The following is a 13,978-nucleotide window of genomic DNA, read 5'->3' on the forward strand; positions in this document are numbered from 1 at the left end:
TTTTAGAGAAAGAATAGAGTAGCCTTTATGTATCCATTTAGAGCTGGCACAGCATAGCTTTTGAACCAAGGTACAATGGTACCAGGCTTCCCAGGTGGCGCAGTGATATAGAATCTCCCTGTCAATGAAAGAGAGTAGGGTTCGATCCCTGGGTTGGGAAAATCTCCTGGAGAAGAAATGACAACCCACTCCAGTATTGATGCTTGGGAAATCCTATGTTCAGAGAAGCCTGGCAGATTAGAGCCCAGGTTGTCACAAAAGGGTCTGACACAACTTAGTGACTAAACAACAATAATTGGTATTGAGTAAAATGCATAGATCGTCAGTGCAGAATCCCCCAAATATTCTGCTGCATATATAGCCTTATCGCTGCTACCAGATCCAGAGACAGGACATTCCAGTCCCCATAAAGCTCCCTAACACCCCTTCAAAGTCAAACTCATTTAATTTTTTTTTAAATGTGTGAATTATAGCTGAAAACAATTTTATTATCTAGCTCAAGCTCTATTTTTTTTTAATTTTTTTTAAATTTTATTTTATTTTTAAACTTTACAAATTGTATTAGTTTTGCCAAATATCAAAATGAATCCGCCACAGGTATACATGTGTTCCCTATCCTGAACCCTCCTCCCTCCTGCCTCCCCATACCATCCCTCTGGGTTGTCCCAGTGCACTAGCCCCAAGCATCCAGTATCGTGCATCGAACCTGGACTGGCAACTCGTTTCATACATGATATTATACATGTTTCAATGCCATTCTCCCAAATCTTCCCACCCTCTCCCTCTGTAACAGAGTCCATAAGACTGTTCTATACATCAGTGTCTCTTTTGCTGTCTCGTACACAGGGTTATTGTTAGCATCTTTCTAAATTCCATATATATGCGTTAGTATACTGTATTGGTGTTTTTCTTTCTGGCTTACTTCACTCTGTATAATAGGCTCCAGTTTCATCCACCTCATTAGAACTGATTCAAATGTATTCTTTTTAATGGCTGAGTAATACTCCATTGTGTATATGTACCACCCCTTTCTTATCCATTCATCTGCTGATGGACATCTAGGTTGCTTCCATGTCCTGGCTATTATAAACAGTGCTGTGATGAACATTGGGGTACACGTGTCTCTTTCCCTTCTGGTTTCTTCAGTGTGTATGCCCAGCAGTGGGATTGCTGGATCATAAGGCAGTTCTATGTCCAGTTTTTTAAGGAATCTCCACACTGTTCTCCATAGTGGCTGTACTAGTTTGCATTTCCACCAACAGTGTAAGAGGGTTCCCTTTTCTCCACACCCTCTCCAGCATTTATTGCTTGTAGACTTTTGGATCGCAGCCATTCTGACTGGTGTGAAATGGTACCTCATAGTGGTTTTGATTTGCATTTCTCTGATAATGAGTGATGTTGAGCATCTTTTCATGTGTTTGTTAGCCATCTGTATGTCCTATTTGGAGAGATGTCTATTTAGTTCTTTGGCTCATTTTTTGATTGGGTCATTTATTTTTCTGGAGTTGAGCTGTAGGAGTTGCTTGTATATTTTTGAGATTAGTTGTTTGTCAGTTGCTTCATTTGCTATTATTTTCTCCCATTCTGAGGCTGCCTTTTCACCTTGCTAATAGTTTCCTTTGATGTGCAGAAGGTTTTAAGTTTAATTAGGTCCCATTTGTTTATTTTTGCTTTTATTCCCAATATTCTGGGAGGTGGGTCATAGAGGATCCTGCTGTGATGTATGTCAGAGAGTGTTTTGCCTATGTTCTCCTCTAGGAGTTTTATAGTTTCTGGTCTTACGTTGAGATCTTTAATCCATTTTGAGTTTATTTTTGTGTATGGTGTTAGAAGGTGTTCTAGTTTCATTCTTTTACAAGTGGTTGACCAGATTTCCCAGCACCACTTGTTAAAGAGATTGTCTTTAATCCATTGTATATTCTTGCCTCCTTTGTCAAAGATAAGGTGTCCATATGTGCGTGGATTTATCTCTGGGCTTTCTATTTTGTTCCATTGATCTATATTTCTGTATTTGTGCCAGTACCATACTGTCTTGATAACTGTGGCTTTGTAGTAGAGCCTGAAGTCAGGTAGGTTGATTCCTCCAGTTCCATTCTTCTTTCTCAAGATAGCTTTGGCTATTCGAGGTTTTTTGTATTTCCATACAAATTGTGAAATTATTTGTTCTAGCTCTGTGAAGAATACCGTTGGTAGCTTGATAGGGATTGCATTGAATCTATTAATTGCTTTGGGTAGTATACTCATTTTCACTATATTGATTCTTCCAATCCATGAACATGGTATATTTCTCCATCTATTAGTGTCCTCTTTGATTTCTTTCACCAGTGTTTTATAGTTTTCTATGTATAGGTCTTTAGTTTCTCTAGGTAGATATATTCCTAAGTATTTTATTCTTTCCGTTGCAATGGTGAATGGAATTGTCTCCTTAATTTCTCTTTCTGTTTTCTCATTATTAGTGTATAGGAATGCAAGGGATTTCTGTGTGTTGATTTTATATCCTGCAACTTTACTATAATCATTGATTAGTTCTAGTAATTTTCTGGTGGAGTCTTTAGGGTTTTCTATGTAGAGGATCATGTCATCTGCAAATAGTGAGAGTTTTTCTTTTTCCAGTTTGGATTCCTTTTATTTCTTTTTCTGCTCTGATTGCTGTGGCCAAAACTTCCAAAACTCTGTTGAATAGTAATGGTGAAAGTGGGCACCCTTGTCTTGTTCCTGACTTTAGAGGAATGCTTTCAATTTTCACCATTGAGGATAATGTTTGCTGTGGGTTTGTCATATATAGCTTTTATTATGTTGAGGTATGTTCCTTCTATTCCTGCTTTCTGGAGAGTTTTTATCATAAATGGATGTTGAATTTTGTCAAAGGCTTTCTCTGCATCTATTGAGATAATCATATGGGTTTTTATTTTTCAATTTGGTAATGTGGTGTATTACATTGATTGATTTGCGGATATTGAAGAATCCTTGCATCCCTGGGATAAAGCCCACTTGGTCATGGTGTATGATCTTTTTAATGTGTTGTTGATTCTGATTGCTAGAATTTTGTTAAGGATTTTTGCATCTATGTTCATCAGTGATATTGGCCTGTAGTTTTCTTTTTGTGGGATCTTTGTCAGGTTTTGGTATTAGGGTGATGGTGGCCTCATAGAATGAGTTTGGAAGTTTACCTTCCTCTGCAATTTTCTGGAAGAGTTTGAGCAGGATAGGTGTTAGCTCTTCTCTAAATTTTTGGTAGAATTCAGCTGTGAAGCCGTCTGGACCTGGGCTTTTGTTTGCTGGAAGATTTTTGATTACAGTTTCAATTTCCGTGCATGTGATGGGTCTGTTAAGATTTTCTATTTCTTCCTAGTCCAGTTTTGGAAAGTTGTACTTTTCTAAGAATTTGTCCATTTCTTCCACGTTGTCCATTTTATTGGCATATAATTGTTGATAGTAGTCTCTTATGATCCTTTGTATTTCTGTGTTGTCTGTTGTGATCTCTCCAGTTTCATTTCTAATTTTATTGATTTGATTTTTCTCCCTTTGTTTCTTGATGAGCCTGGCTAATGGTTTGTCAATTTTATTTATCCTTTCAAAGAACCAGCTTTTGGCTTTGTTGATTTTTGCTATGGTCTCTTTTGTTTCTTTTGCATTTATTTCTGCCCTAATTTTTAAGATTTCTTTCCTTCTACTAACCCTGGGGTTCTTCATTTCTTCCTTTTCTAGTTGCTTTAGGTGTAGAGTTAGGTTATTTATTTGACTTTTTTCTTGTTTCTTGAGGTATGCCTGTATTGCTATGAACTTTCCCCTTAGGACTGCTTTTACAGTGTCCCATAGGTTTTGGGTTGTTATGTTTTCATTTTCATTCATTTCTATGCAAATTTTGATTTCTTTTTTGATTTTTTCTGTGATTTGTTGGTTATTCAGCAGCGTGTTGTTCAGGCTCCATATGTTGGAATTTTTAATAGTTTTTCTCCTGTAATTGAGATCTAATCTTACTGCATTGTGGTCAGAAAAGATGCTTGGAATGATTTCTATTTTTTTGAATTTACCAAGGCTAGATTTATGGCCCAGGATGTGATCTATCCTGGAGAAGGTTCTATGTGCGCCTGAGAAAAAGGTGAAATTCATTGTTTTGGGATGAAATGTCCTATAGATATCAATTAGGTCTAACTGGTCTATTGTATCGTTTAAAGTTTGTGTTTCCTTGTATTTTCTGTTTAGTTGATCTATCCACAGGTGTGAGTGGGGTATTAAAGTCTCCCACTATTATTGTGTTATTGTTAATTTCTCCTTTCATACTTGTTAGCATTTGTCTTACATACTGTGGTGCTTCTGTGTTGAGTGCATATATAATTGTTATATCTTCTTTTTGGATTGATCCTTTGATCATTATGTAGTGACCATCTTTGTCTCTTTTCACAGCCTTTGTTTTAAAGTCTATTTTATCTGATATGAGTATTGCTACTCCTGCTTTCTTTTGGTCCCTATTTGCATGGAAAATCTTTTTCCAGCCCTTCACTTTCATTCTGTACGTGTCCCCTGTTTTGAGGTGGGTCTCTTGTAGACAACATATGTATAGGTCTTGTTTTTGTATCCATTCAGCCAGTCTTTGTCTTTTGGTTGGGGCATTCAACCGATTTACGTTTAAGGTAATTACTGATAAGTATGATCCCGTTGCCATTTACTTTATTGTTTTGGGTTCGAGTTTTTACACCATTTTTGTGTTTCCTGTCTAGAGAGTATCCTTTAGTATTTGTTGGAGAGCTGGTTTGGTGGTGCAGAATTCTCTCAGCTTTTGCTTGTCTGAAAAGCTTTTGATTTCTCCTTCATACTTGAATGAGATCCTTGCTGGGTACAATAATCCGGGCTGTAGGTTATTTTCTTTCATCATTTTAAGTATGTCCTGCCATTCCCTCCTGGCTTGAAGATTTTCTATTGAAAGATTAGCTGTTATCCTTATGGGAATTCCCTTGTGTGTTATTTGTTGTTTTTCCCTTGCTGCTTTTAATATTTGTTCTTTGTGTTTGACCTTTGTTAATTTGATTAATATGTGTCTTGGGATGTTTCACCTTGGGTTTATCCTGTTTGGGACTCTCTGGGTTTCTTGGACTTGGGTGATTATTTCCTTCCCCATTTTAGGGAAGTTTTCAACTATTATCTCCTCAAGTATTTTCTCATGGTCTTTCTTTTTGTCTTCTTCTTCTGGGACCCCTATGATTTGAATGTTGTAGCGTTTAATATTGTCCTGGAGGTCTCTGAGATTGTCCTCATTTCTTTTAATTCATTTTTCTTTTGTCCTCTCTGATTCATTTATTTCTGCCATTCTATCTTCTAATTCACTAATCCTATCTTCTGCCTCTGTTATTCTACTATTTGTTGCCTCCAGAGTGTTTTTAATTTCATTTATTGCATTATTCATTATATATTGACTCTTTTATTTCTTCTAGGTCCTTGTTAAACCCTTCTTGCATCTTCTCAATCCTTGTCTCCAGGCTATTTATCTGTGATTCCATTTTGATTTCAAGATTTTGGATCAATTTCACTATCATTATTTGGAATTCTTTATCAGGTAGATTCCCTATCTCTTCCTCTTTTGTTTGGTTTGGTGGGCATTTATCCTGTTCCTTTTTCTGCTGGGTATTCCTCTGTCTCTTCATCTTGTTTAAATTGCTGATTTTGGGGTGTCCTTTCTGTATTCTGGCAGTTTGTGGAGTTCTCTTTATTGTGGCGTTTCCTCGCTGTGTGTGGGTTTGTACAGGTGGCTTGTCAAAGTTTCCTGGTTAGGGAAGCTTGTGTTGGTGTTCTGGTGGGTGGAGCTGTATTTCTTCTCTCTGGAGTGCAATGAAGTGTCCAGTAATGAGTTATGAGATGTCTATGGTTTTGGGGTGACTTTGGACAGCCTGTATCTTGAAGCTCAGGGCTGTGTTCCTTTGTTGCTGGAGAATTTGCTTGGTATGTCTTGCCCTGAAACTTTTTGGCCCTTGTGTGGTGCTTGGTTTCAGTGTCGGTATGGAGGCGTTTGATGAGCTCCTGTCAATTAATGTTCCTTGGAGTCAGGAGTTCCCTGGAGTCAGGGTTTGGATTTAAGCCTCCTGCTTCCAGTTATTGGTCTTATTTTTACAGTAGTTTCAAAACTTCTCCTTCTATACAGCACGATTGATAAAACATCTACGTTAAAGATGTAAAGTTTCTCTACCGTAAGGGTCACCCAGAGAGGTCCACAGCGTTACATGGAGAAGAGAAGAGGGAGGAGGGAGTTAGAGGTGACCTGAATGAGATGAGGTGGAATCAATAGTGGAGAGAGTGGGCTAGCCAATAATCACTTCCTTATGCGCACTCCACAACTGGACTGCTCAGAGATGTTCACGGAGTTATACAGAGAAGAGAAGATGGAGGAAGGAGACAGAGGTGGCCAGAGGATAAAAGGGGGTAATGAAAAGGAGGGAGACAGGTCCAGCCAGTAATCAGTTCCCTAAGTTTTCTCCACTGTCTGGAACACACAGAAATTCACAGAGTTGGGTAGAGTAGAGAGGGGTTAGGGAGGAGACACAGGCGACCTGGTGGAGAAAAAGGAGAGTCCAAAGGGAGAGAGAGCAGTTAAGCCAGTAATCTCGCTCCCTAGTGATAAATGGGTACTGAAGATTGGGTTCTTAAAGGTACAAAATTGGTAACAAATACATAAAAGCAAAAATTAAAAATCTAGAGTAGAGTTTGGAATTTTAAAAATATGATGTTAAACAAAAGAAGAAGGAAAAGAAAGAGGGAAAAAAACGAACAAACAAAAACAAACAAGGTCGTGAAAATTATAAAGAAAATATAGGTACAAAATTGATAACTAATACCAAAAGCAAAAAAGTTAAAAATCTAGAGTAGAGTTTGGAATTTCAAAAATACAATGTTAAAAAAAAAAGAAGAAGAAAAATAAGGAGAGAAAACAAACAAACAAAAAAAACAAACAATGTCACAAAAATTATAAAGAAAATACAGGTACAAAATTGATATCAAATACCAAAAAGCATAAATTAAAAATCTAGAGTAGAGTTTGGAATTTCAGATATACAATGTTATATAAAAGAAGAAGAGAAAGAAACAGAGGGAAAAAAGTCACAGAAATTATAAAAAAACTATAGGTACAAAATTGATAACAAATACCAAAAAGCTAAAATTAAAAATCTAGAGTAGAGTTTGGAATTTCAAAAATACAATGTTAAAGAAAAAAGAAGAAAAAAAAAAAAAAACAAGGTCAAAAAATTATAAAAAATATATATATGAAGTTTGCTGAAAAAAAAAATAGGGTCTTTTTTTTTTTTTTTGCAAAGTAATAGGTTATAAAAGTGAAAATTAAGGACTTAAAATTTTTTAAAAAATTAAAAAAAAAAAAAGGAAGAAAGAATGATCGTAAAAGTAGTAAAAATATATCGAGGACTTTCTCTGGTTTTGTTGTGAGTATTGTGAGTTCAGCTCATTTTTGGCTAGTTCCTTGGTCCGACTTTTATTTCTCAAGATCTATAGGCCCCTTCCTATGTAGTCGGTAGTAACCACAGGGTTTTAATCTATTGCCTGTAGCTTCCAAGGCGGTTCCCTCTGTTATAGCTTCTTCTGTTTGCTGGACTCTTCAGTGTCTGGTTTCCGCCCTGACACAAAGGGGACGGTGGAGGACACTTTTTTTTTCTTTTTTTCTTTTTAGGCTCACTTGTTCAGTTGCGCTGTGGGGAGGGAGGGAGGGATGCTGCAAACAAGTAACACTGGCGTGTGCTCGCAGTGCCTCAGCCACACTGGGTCTGCCCCTGCTCAGGGCGCGTGTAGCCTCCCTGCCCACAATGCTCAGGCTCTAGGTTGCTCCGCCGGGAACCATCCGTGGCCGGCCCTGGGCTGCCTGCACCTCCCAGGTCCAAGCCGCTCAGGTTCAGGCACTTGGGTAGTCCTCAGAGGCACAGACTCGGTTGGGCCTGTGTTTTGTGCCCTTCCCAGGTCCGAGCAGCTCAGGTGATGAGGTGTTTAGCGAGCGCGATTGCTGTGACTTATCGCCTCCCCGCCGCTTGGTTATCTAGGGGTACAACTGGCGCACCTTCTCAGGGAGATGTTGACCGTCCAGACCCCCAAGAAGTTTTAGTTAGCAAAGAAGCCTGCTTACAGTTTTATAGATAATGTCTCTCTGGGGCTGCGATTGCCCCCTCTGGCTCTGGCTGCGTGTCACTGGAGGGGGAAGGTCTGCAGCCGGCTATCTCTGTTCAGTCCTTTGTTCCGTGCGCGGGCCTGGCGGTGTCTTAGGTTAGGGCTGGCTTTTCGCGTGGTAGATATCCCACAGTCTGGTTTGCTAGCCCAGATTATTTCACTCAGACAGCGCTCAGGGTATTCAGGCCAGGTCCTTAACTCTAAGCGATGCAGCCCGCACCGCGCCTCCCTGCCCAGCCCCCGCTTGCTAATGGCGTGTGTAGGCGTCTGCACTGCTTCTCCGCTGGGGGAGTTACCTTAGGGCTGGCAATCTGCGAGTTTTAATTGTTTATTTATTTTTTCTCCCTGTTATGTTGCCCTCTGTGCTTCCAAAGCTCGGCACAGATTTGGCAGTGAGAAGGTTTCCTGATGTTTGGAAACTTCTCTCTTTTTAAGACTCCCTTCCGGGACGGAACTCCGTCCCTCCCTCTTTTGTCTCTTTTTTTTGTCTTTTATATTTTTTCCTACCTCCTTTTGAAGACTTGGGTTGCTTTTCTGGGTGCCTGATGTCTTCTGCCGGCATTCAGAAGTTGTTCTGTGGAATTTACTCGGCTTTTAAATGCTCTTTTGATGAATTTGTGGGGGATAAAGTGTTCTCCCCGTCCTACTCCTCCGCCATCTTGGCTCCTCCCCCCAAACTCATTTAAAAGTTTTAATTAAAAGTTTTAATTGTTGTTGTTTAGTCACTAAGTTGTGTCCAATTCTTTTGGAACCTCATGGACTTTAACCCAATAGGCTCCTCTGTTCATGGGATTTCCCAGGCAAGAATACGAGAGTGGGTTGCTATTTCCTTCTCCAGGGGATCTTTCTGACCCAAGGATCAAACCTGTGTCTCCTATTTCTCCTGCATTGACAGGCAGATTCTTTACTACTGAGCCACTAGGGAAGCCCTAATTAAATATCACACCCACCTTAAAGGGTATTTATAACAGATGCAGGGTTAACTAAGTGAATACTCATACCCTACCATCCATCGTCAACATGGACATCAGCAGAACTTTTGGGGTCTCCTCCCAACAGCCTCCATCCACTGCCCATACCCAGAGGTCGGGTTGCATGTCTGTGTGCATTCCCAATCAGTAATGTTTAGTTTTAGTGTACATATTCCTTACTAATGAGGTCAAAATGACAGACCACAATAATTAGGAATACATAACTATGTAACATGCCTATATAAACTTGACTTTTGTCAAGGGAAACTTTAAACTTTAGCCTCAAGCTTTGTTATGGCAAGCGTGCCAGTAGTTTGAGATCTGCCAACATCCCAGACCTGCCTGTAAATCTGTGAGGAGGGCGGGCCATCAAGCAGCCCCATAGACGTGTGTTAAGAGAACTAAGTTACCAGATGTACGTTGAGATAACTAATTGCCTGTACAAAATCTAGACCTTATTCTAAGTATTTTGAAGTAGTTTATAAAAGCATAGTCGAATAGAGAGAAGAGAAGAAAGTGAGGCAAAGAGGCGAAACAGAAATTGTGAATCAGAAGTCAGAACCCTTTGTTCTTGGATCTGATCATAGAGAGACCCAACTGAGGAGGATGGGAGTCCCAGTGGCAGAGGGAACATGGTGGTGCTGCAGGGAGAGACGACTTTCTGAGGAATTTATATAATGAGATAGAAGCATTTAGGTACCTACCAGTGCTCAGGGATTGTTCTAGACACTGTGGATGTAGCAGTGAAGAAAACAGAGACTTCCTTCCTGGAGGGAAGAGAAAATAAAAGGCATGTTTAGTTGATGGTTTCTACAGAACAAAATAAAGCAAGTACAGGGCTGCAAAGGTTTACTTTCCTACTGGGTAGTCCAGGTGGTCTGCCAAGGGGTGTGGGGCAGAGGACAAAGTGAAAAGTGAAGGAGGTGTCTGGGGAGAGAGGGAACCTGAAGCCGGAGGCGCCCTGATGTGACTAGTGATGACAAGGGAGGCCAGTGGGTTACAGCTCCCAGGAGGAGGGGCCATGTCTAAAGGGCAGCAGGGGAGAGAGCAAGGGGAGAAAGTGGCCCTGAGCCTGCCTTGTGGGGCAGGGCAGGCAGGTTTGAGGAGGTTCAGAATTGGCTAGTGTGAATGCTCTTGGTGGACTTTGGGGTGTAGGGTAGTCTAGATGTCCTTGCCCTGTGGTGATTTGGAGCTGGAAATGTTGGCTTGGAGGGAGAGTTTGATAAAGGAGGTGGGCGGTGGGTGGAGGGAGGAGCTCCGTGTTGGTTGATTGGCAGATGAAAGATGTGCTTGTGGGGAGTCACCACCTCTCTCTGGGTATTAGCTAACCCTGGGAGGGGCAGTCTCTCCAGGATGAGCAAGGTCCCCCCAAATGCCAAAACATCCTAAAGTACAGAAGGTAAAAACAGGATTGATGCTGGAGGCCAGGGCAGGACTAGGGTGGGATGAGGTTGACAGACAGTGAGGGCCAGTCATGCAGGGTCTTCTGGCCAAGCATAAGCTTTGATTCTGGGTGGGCAGGTCAACCTAGAAGGCAGCCCATGGCTGTGGCCATGTTCAGATGCACAGGTCCCGGAAATCTTTGCTGACTGCATGAAACTGCCTTATTGGCTCTCAATGACTTTTGGACTCAACCTGAACCTCTTCTTTGGGAAGCCTCCCAGTCCTTCCAGTATGCTAAAACCATTTGTTTTTAGCCTTTTTATCCAATTAAACATCAGGTTTGTGGGGGAGGAACATGTCTTACTTTCTTATTCCTTGTGCTTAGGACAGAGTTCCAGGTTCCTTTTGTTAAATCAGCATAGAACTAAGTGACTTAATTTAAGCCAGCCTCACACTCAAAAAGGAGGAGATTCTGCAAAGGACTTGGGGCCTTGGGGTCTGCACACAGATTTCTTGCTGGTCTGACCTGTGGTTCCCAGTGAGGCTGCATGTCAGGACCACCAGGAAAGCTAATGGAGATGCTGGTGCCTAGGCCCCCAGACCTGTCAGATGAGTCGGGTGCCAGGGTTGGGGGGCTGCTTGGCGTTAGCTCTCAGAGCAAGCCTGGACTGGCAGCAGCACCATGGAAATGCAGAACCTGAAAGGTCCCCCAGATGTGCTGAGTCACCATCAGTATGTTGGCAAGATCTTCAGCGATCTATATGCCCTGGAAGTTGGGGATGTGACCACCTTGAATGATCTTCCTTCTTTCTACCACAGTGTTAGCTGGTGTTGATGTCAGACTGGGAAATTGCCATTCAGGGCAGTCTATGTGCTGTGCTGCTTGTTTCAAGCAGATGGGCTGGAAGTTTGGTCAGGTTTTTTGAGAAAATCTGGAAGCTGACCCAGAACCAGGCTGTCCCACCCCATGTGCAAATAAACCCCAAGGTCTTCAATCTCCCTCTCCCGAGGACTGAGTCCAGGCAAGGGGCAAGACACTAAGCTCTGGGCCCACACTGGGCTTCAGTGGCAGGGAGGGTCACAGGTTACTGGCACTTAATGAACTAATCAATATTTGCAGCAAAGCAGGATCCCCATGCATGCAGGGCATCCAGCCCCTTCGGGGTCCTCGCAGGGGCCTGCCACAACTGCTTCTACAAGCTTGTCTCTGATTCTGAAGCTAAGGATTCTTGCCTTTGAGTGAGGATCTGCAGGCAGAAGAATAACATGCCAGTGAAAGTGCAGGAAGGAACAACTTAGCCTTCTGCTCATTTTTGCATCTCTATTTTGTCTGTAATACACACCATATAAGAGTGTAACATGTTGGGCCTGTGCATACTTTCTAACATTTGAAAGCCATCTTTATAGGGCCCTCCCATTGGAAGGTATTCCACATGAGGGTTTCAGCTTGGATTGGGCAAAGCAAAGTGTGTGACCATCACTGCTCCCCACTTGTCCCTCAACTCTGTTCACCACCCCCATTCACTTTGTGCTCAGTTTCTTTCTTTCCAAGAGAGAGGAATGGCAGATATATGTAAGGTGGTGAAAGATTGCTGCTGCAAACCGTGAATGACACTGTGATTTGTGGCCTCCAGAGGAGAGGAATTCGATCTGTGGCCAGAGATGAGGCTTGATCACTCAGCGCTTTTGTGTAGTAAAGTTTTATTAAAGTATAAAAAGAGATAGAGAAAGCTTCTGACATAGACATCAGAAGGGGGCAGAAAGAGTGACCTCCTTGCTAGTTTTTAGCAAGGATTTTTATACCTGTTAGCAAAGCTGCTAATTAAAGAAATGCCTCAAAACTGAGATAATTGCACCAGGCCCCTGACCCGCAACACAGATTTTTAGATAGCATTGGCACTAGGTGAATCATCCCAGGCCATAACACAGTTGACATGAATCTGGAAGAAAGGCAGATTTCCAAGCAAATATGTAGTTCACTAACATAGTTGAAGGAATTATTTTCATAAGAAAAATGCATTAGGTTAGCTCAAAGTTTGAGATAAAGTTCAGGCTGATCCAGGTGTCGCCATGACAACCCAGAATTAAAAGAAACTTGCTTTAATTTTGTGTAGAGAAGGAAAAAAATAAATGTTTGCCACTTGCAGTTTATTTCCTCCTGCTGTTTGGGGACCTCTGGCCTCTCTACCAAGGGTGTTAACACTCTTAGTGGTTTGGTTGAGCTACACTTGATGTATTTCAGAAATTGAAAGGAAATTGAAGGAAAACTTTGGTGAGAGTACAGAAAACCTGAGAAACAAAATGAGTGTCTCTTTTTCTGTTTAGCGGCGTAGAAGGAGTAAAAGGAAGAAAAGGAATTGGAAGAATGCTTCCACATCTGCAGAGCTGGATTCCTTGTCCCCATCCTCATTGGAGCCCTGTAGTCTGAGTTCTCTTGCAAACCCTGGGCTCCAGGACACAGCTCCATGCCAAAGCCCAGCTCAGCAGTGTAGTCCCACTCACCAGCCAGGCCTGCCCCCAAGTGTGGGCAAAATACCACTGGAGGCTATGGGGCACCCTCTGCAAGGGGAGGCTGCAGGAGAGGCAGAAGCAGCCATGGGTGCTGAGTCTCTGAGCAGCCTGGCACCTCAGGACCAGACTCTGGCAGGAGCCCTCCCAGAAGGAAATGACCACCAGTCCCAAGCCCCTTCACAGGTGAAGATCTCCCCACTTCTGCCAGTGAAGGCTCTCCTAGGGAGAAGGATACTGCCCAGGAGCTCCTGTTGCCTGAGCCAAAGGTGGACACCTCCAAGCCCAGGAAAGATCTGCAGACCACTGAGCAGCTGGCCAGGGCTCCTGCCTCTGGGGTGAGTTTGATGACCAGGATTGGCCTGCCATGTCTCAACACCTTGCTGTGCAGTGCAGTTCTGACAACACTTCACTGTCTGGGAAGGGAGTCCACTGGGACTTGCTTCTTGGGAGGGGGGCTGTGGGAGGGGCTATCCCTCTACCCTGAGCTGCTGACCCCTGTTCCTGGGCTGGTGGCAGAGGCTGACCCTCATGCCATTGAGTTCAAGTTTCCCTGTGCATTTTGTCATTTTGGCCCTGATGTTTTGGGGCTTTATTTCTTCCAGGCAAGTGATGCTGCAGCTGAGTCAGCTGTTTCAGTGAAAAGAGTTAAAAAGATGTTAAAGATAAGACTGAGGAAATGAAAGAGCCACCCACAAGCGTCCCTGCTTCCCAAAACCACCGCCAGGTAAAGCGTCTCATGCCTGCCTGGTCGCCTTTCCAGGACACCCTCCCCATCCTTGCTGTCCATCCCATGGGCTGCTCCTTTTAGTCCCATTCCTTCCACAGCTTAATCATTTGGTGAATATGTGTTAGGTGCTGGGATATAGCCATGAATGAGACCAGTTTCTGCCTTTGGGAGCTCACATTCTAGTGGGGAGAAAGACATGCAAAGCCAGACTGTGTGAAGTGCCCTG

The 13,978-nt window shown here is 42.4% G+C and overlaps 1 protein-coding gene across 1 annotated transcript in view; it reads left to right on the plus strand.

Moving 5' to 3' along the window:
• Positions 1–13,978, plus strand: part of RNF213 (ring finger protein 213) — a 68,394-nt gene that overhangs the window by 15,365 nt on the left and 39,051 nt on the right. Inside the window, 1 exon segment of the mRNA XM_070389230.1 lies at positions 13,628–13,749. Within this exon segment, the coding sequence (XP_070245331.1) occupies positions 13,702–13,749 (48 nt within the window). The 5' untranslated portion in view covers positions 13,628–13,701.

This window comes from Bos mutus, chromosome 19 (assembly GCF_027580195.1).
Source record: "Bos mutus isolate GX-2022 chromosome 19, NWIPB_WYAK_1.1, whole genome shotgun sequence".
Taxonomy (NCBI): domain Eukaryota; kingdom Metazoa; phylum Chordata; class Mammalia; order Artiodactyla; family Bovidae; genus Bos; species Bos mutus.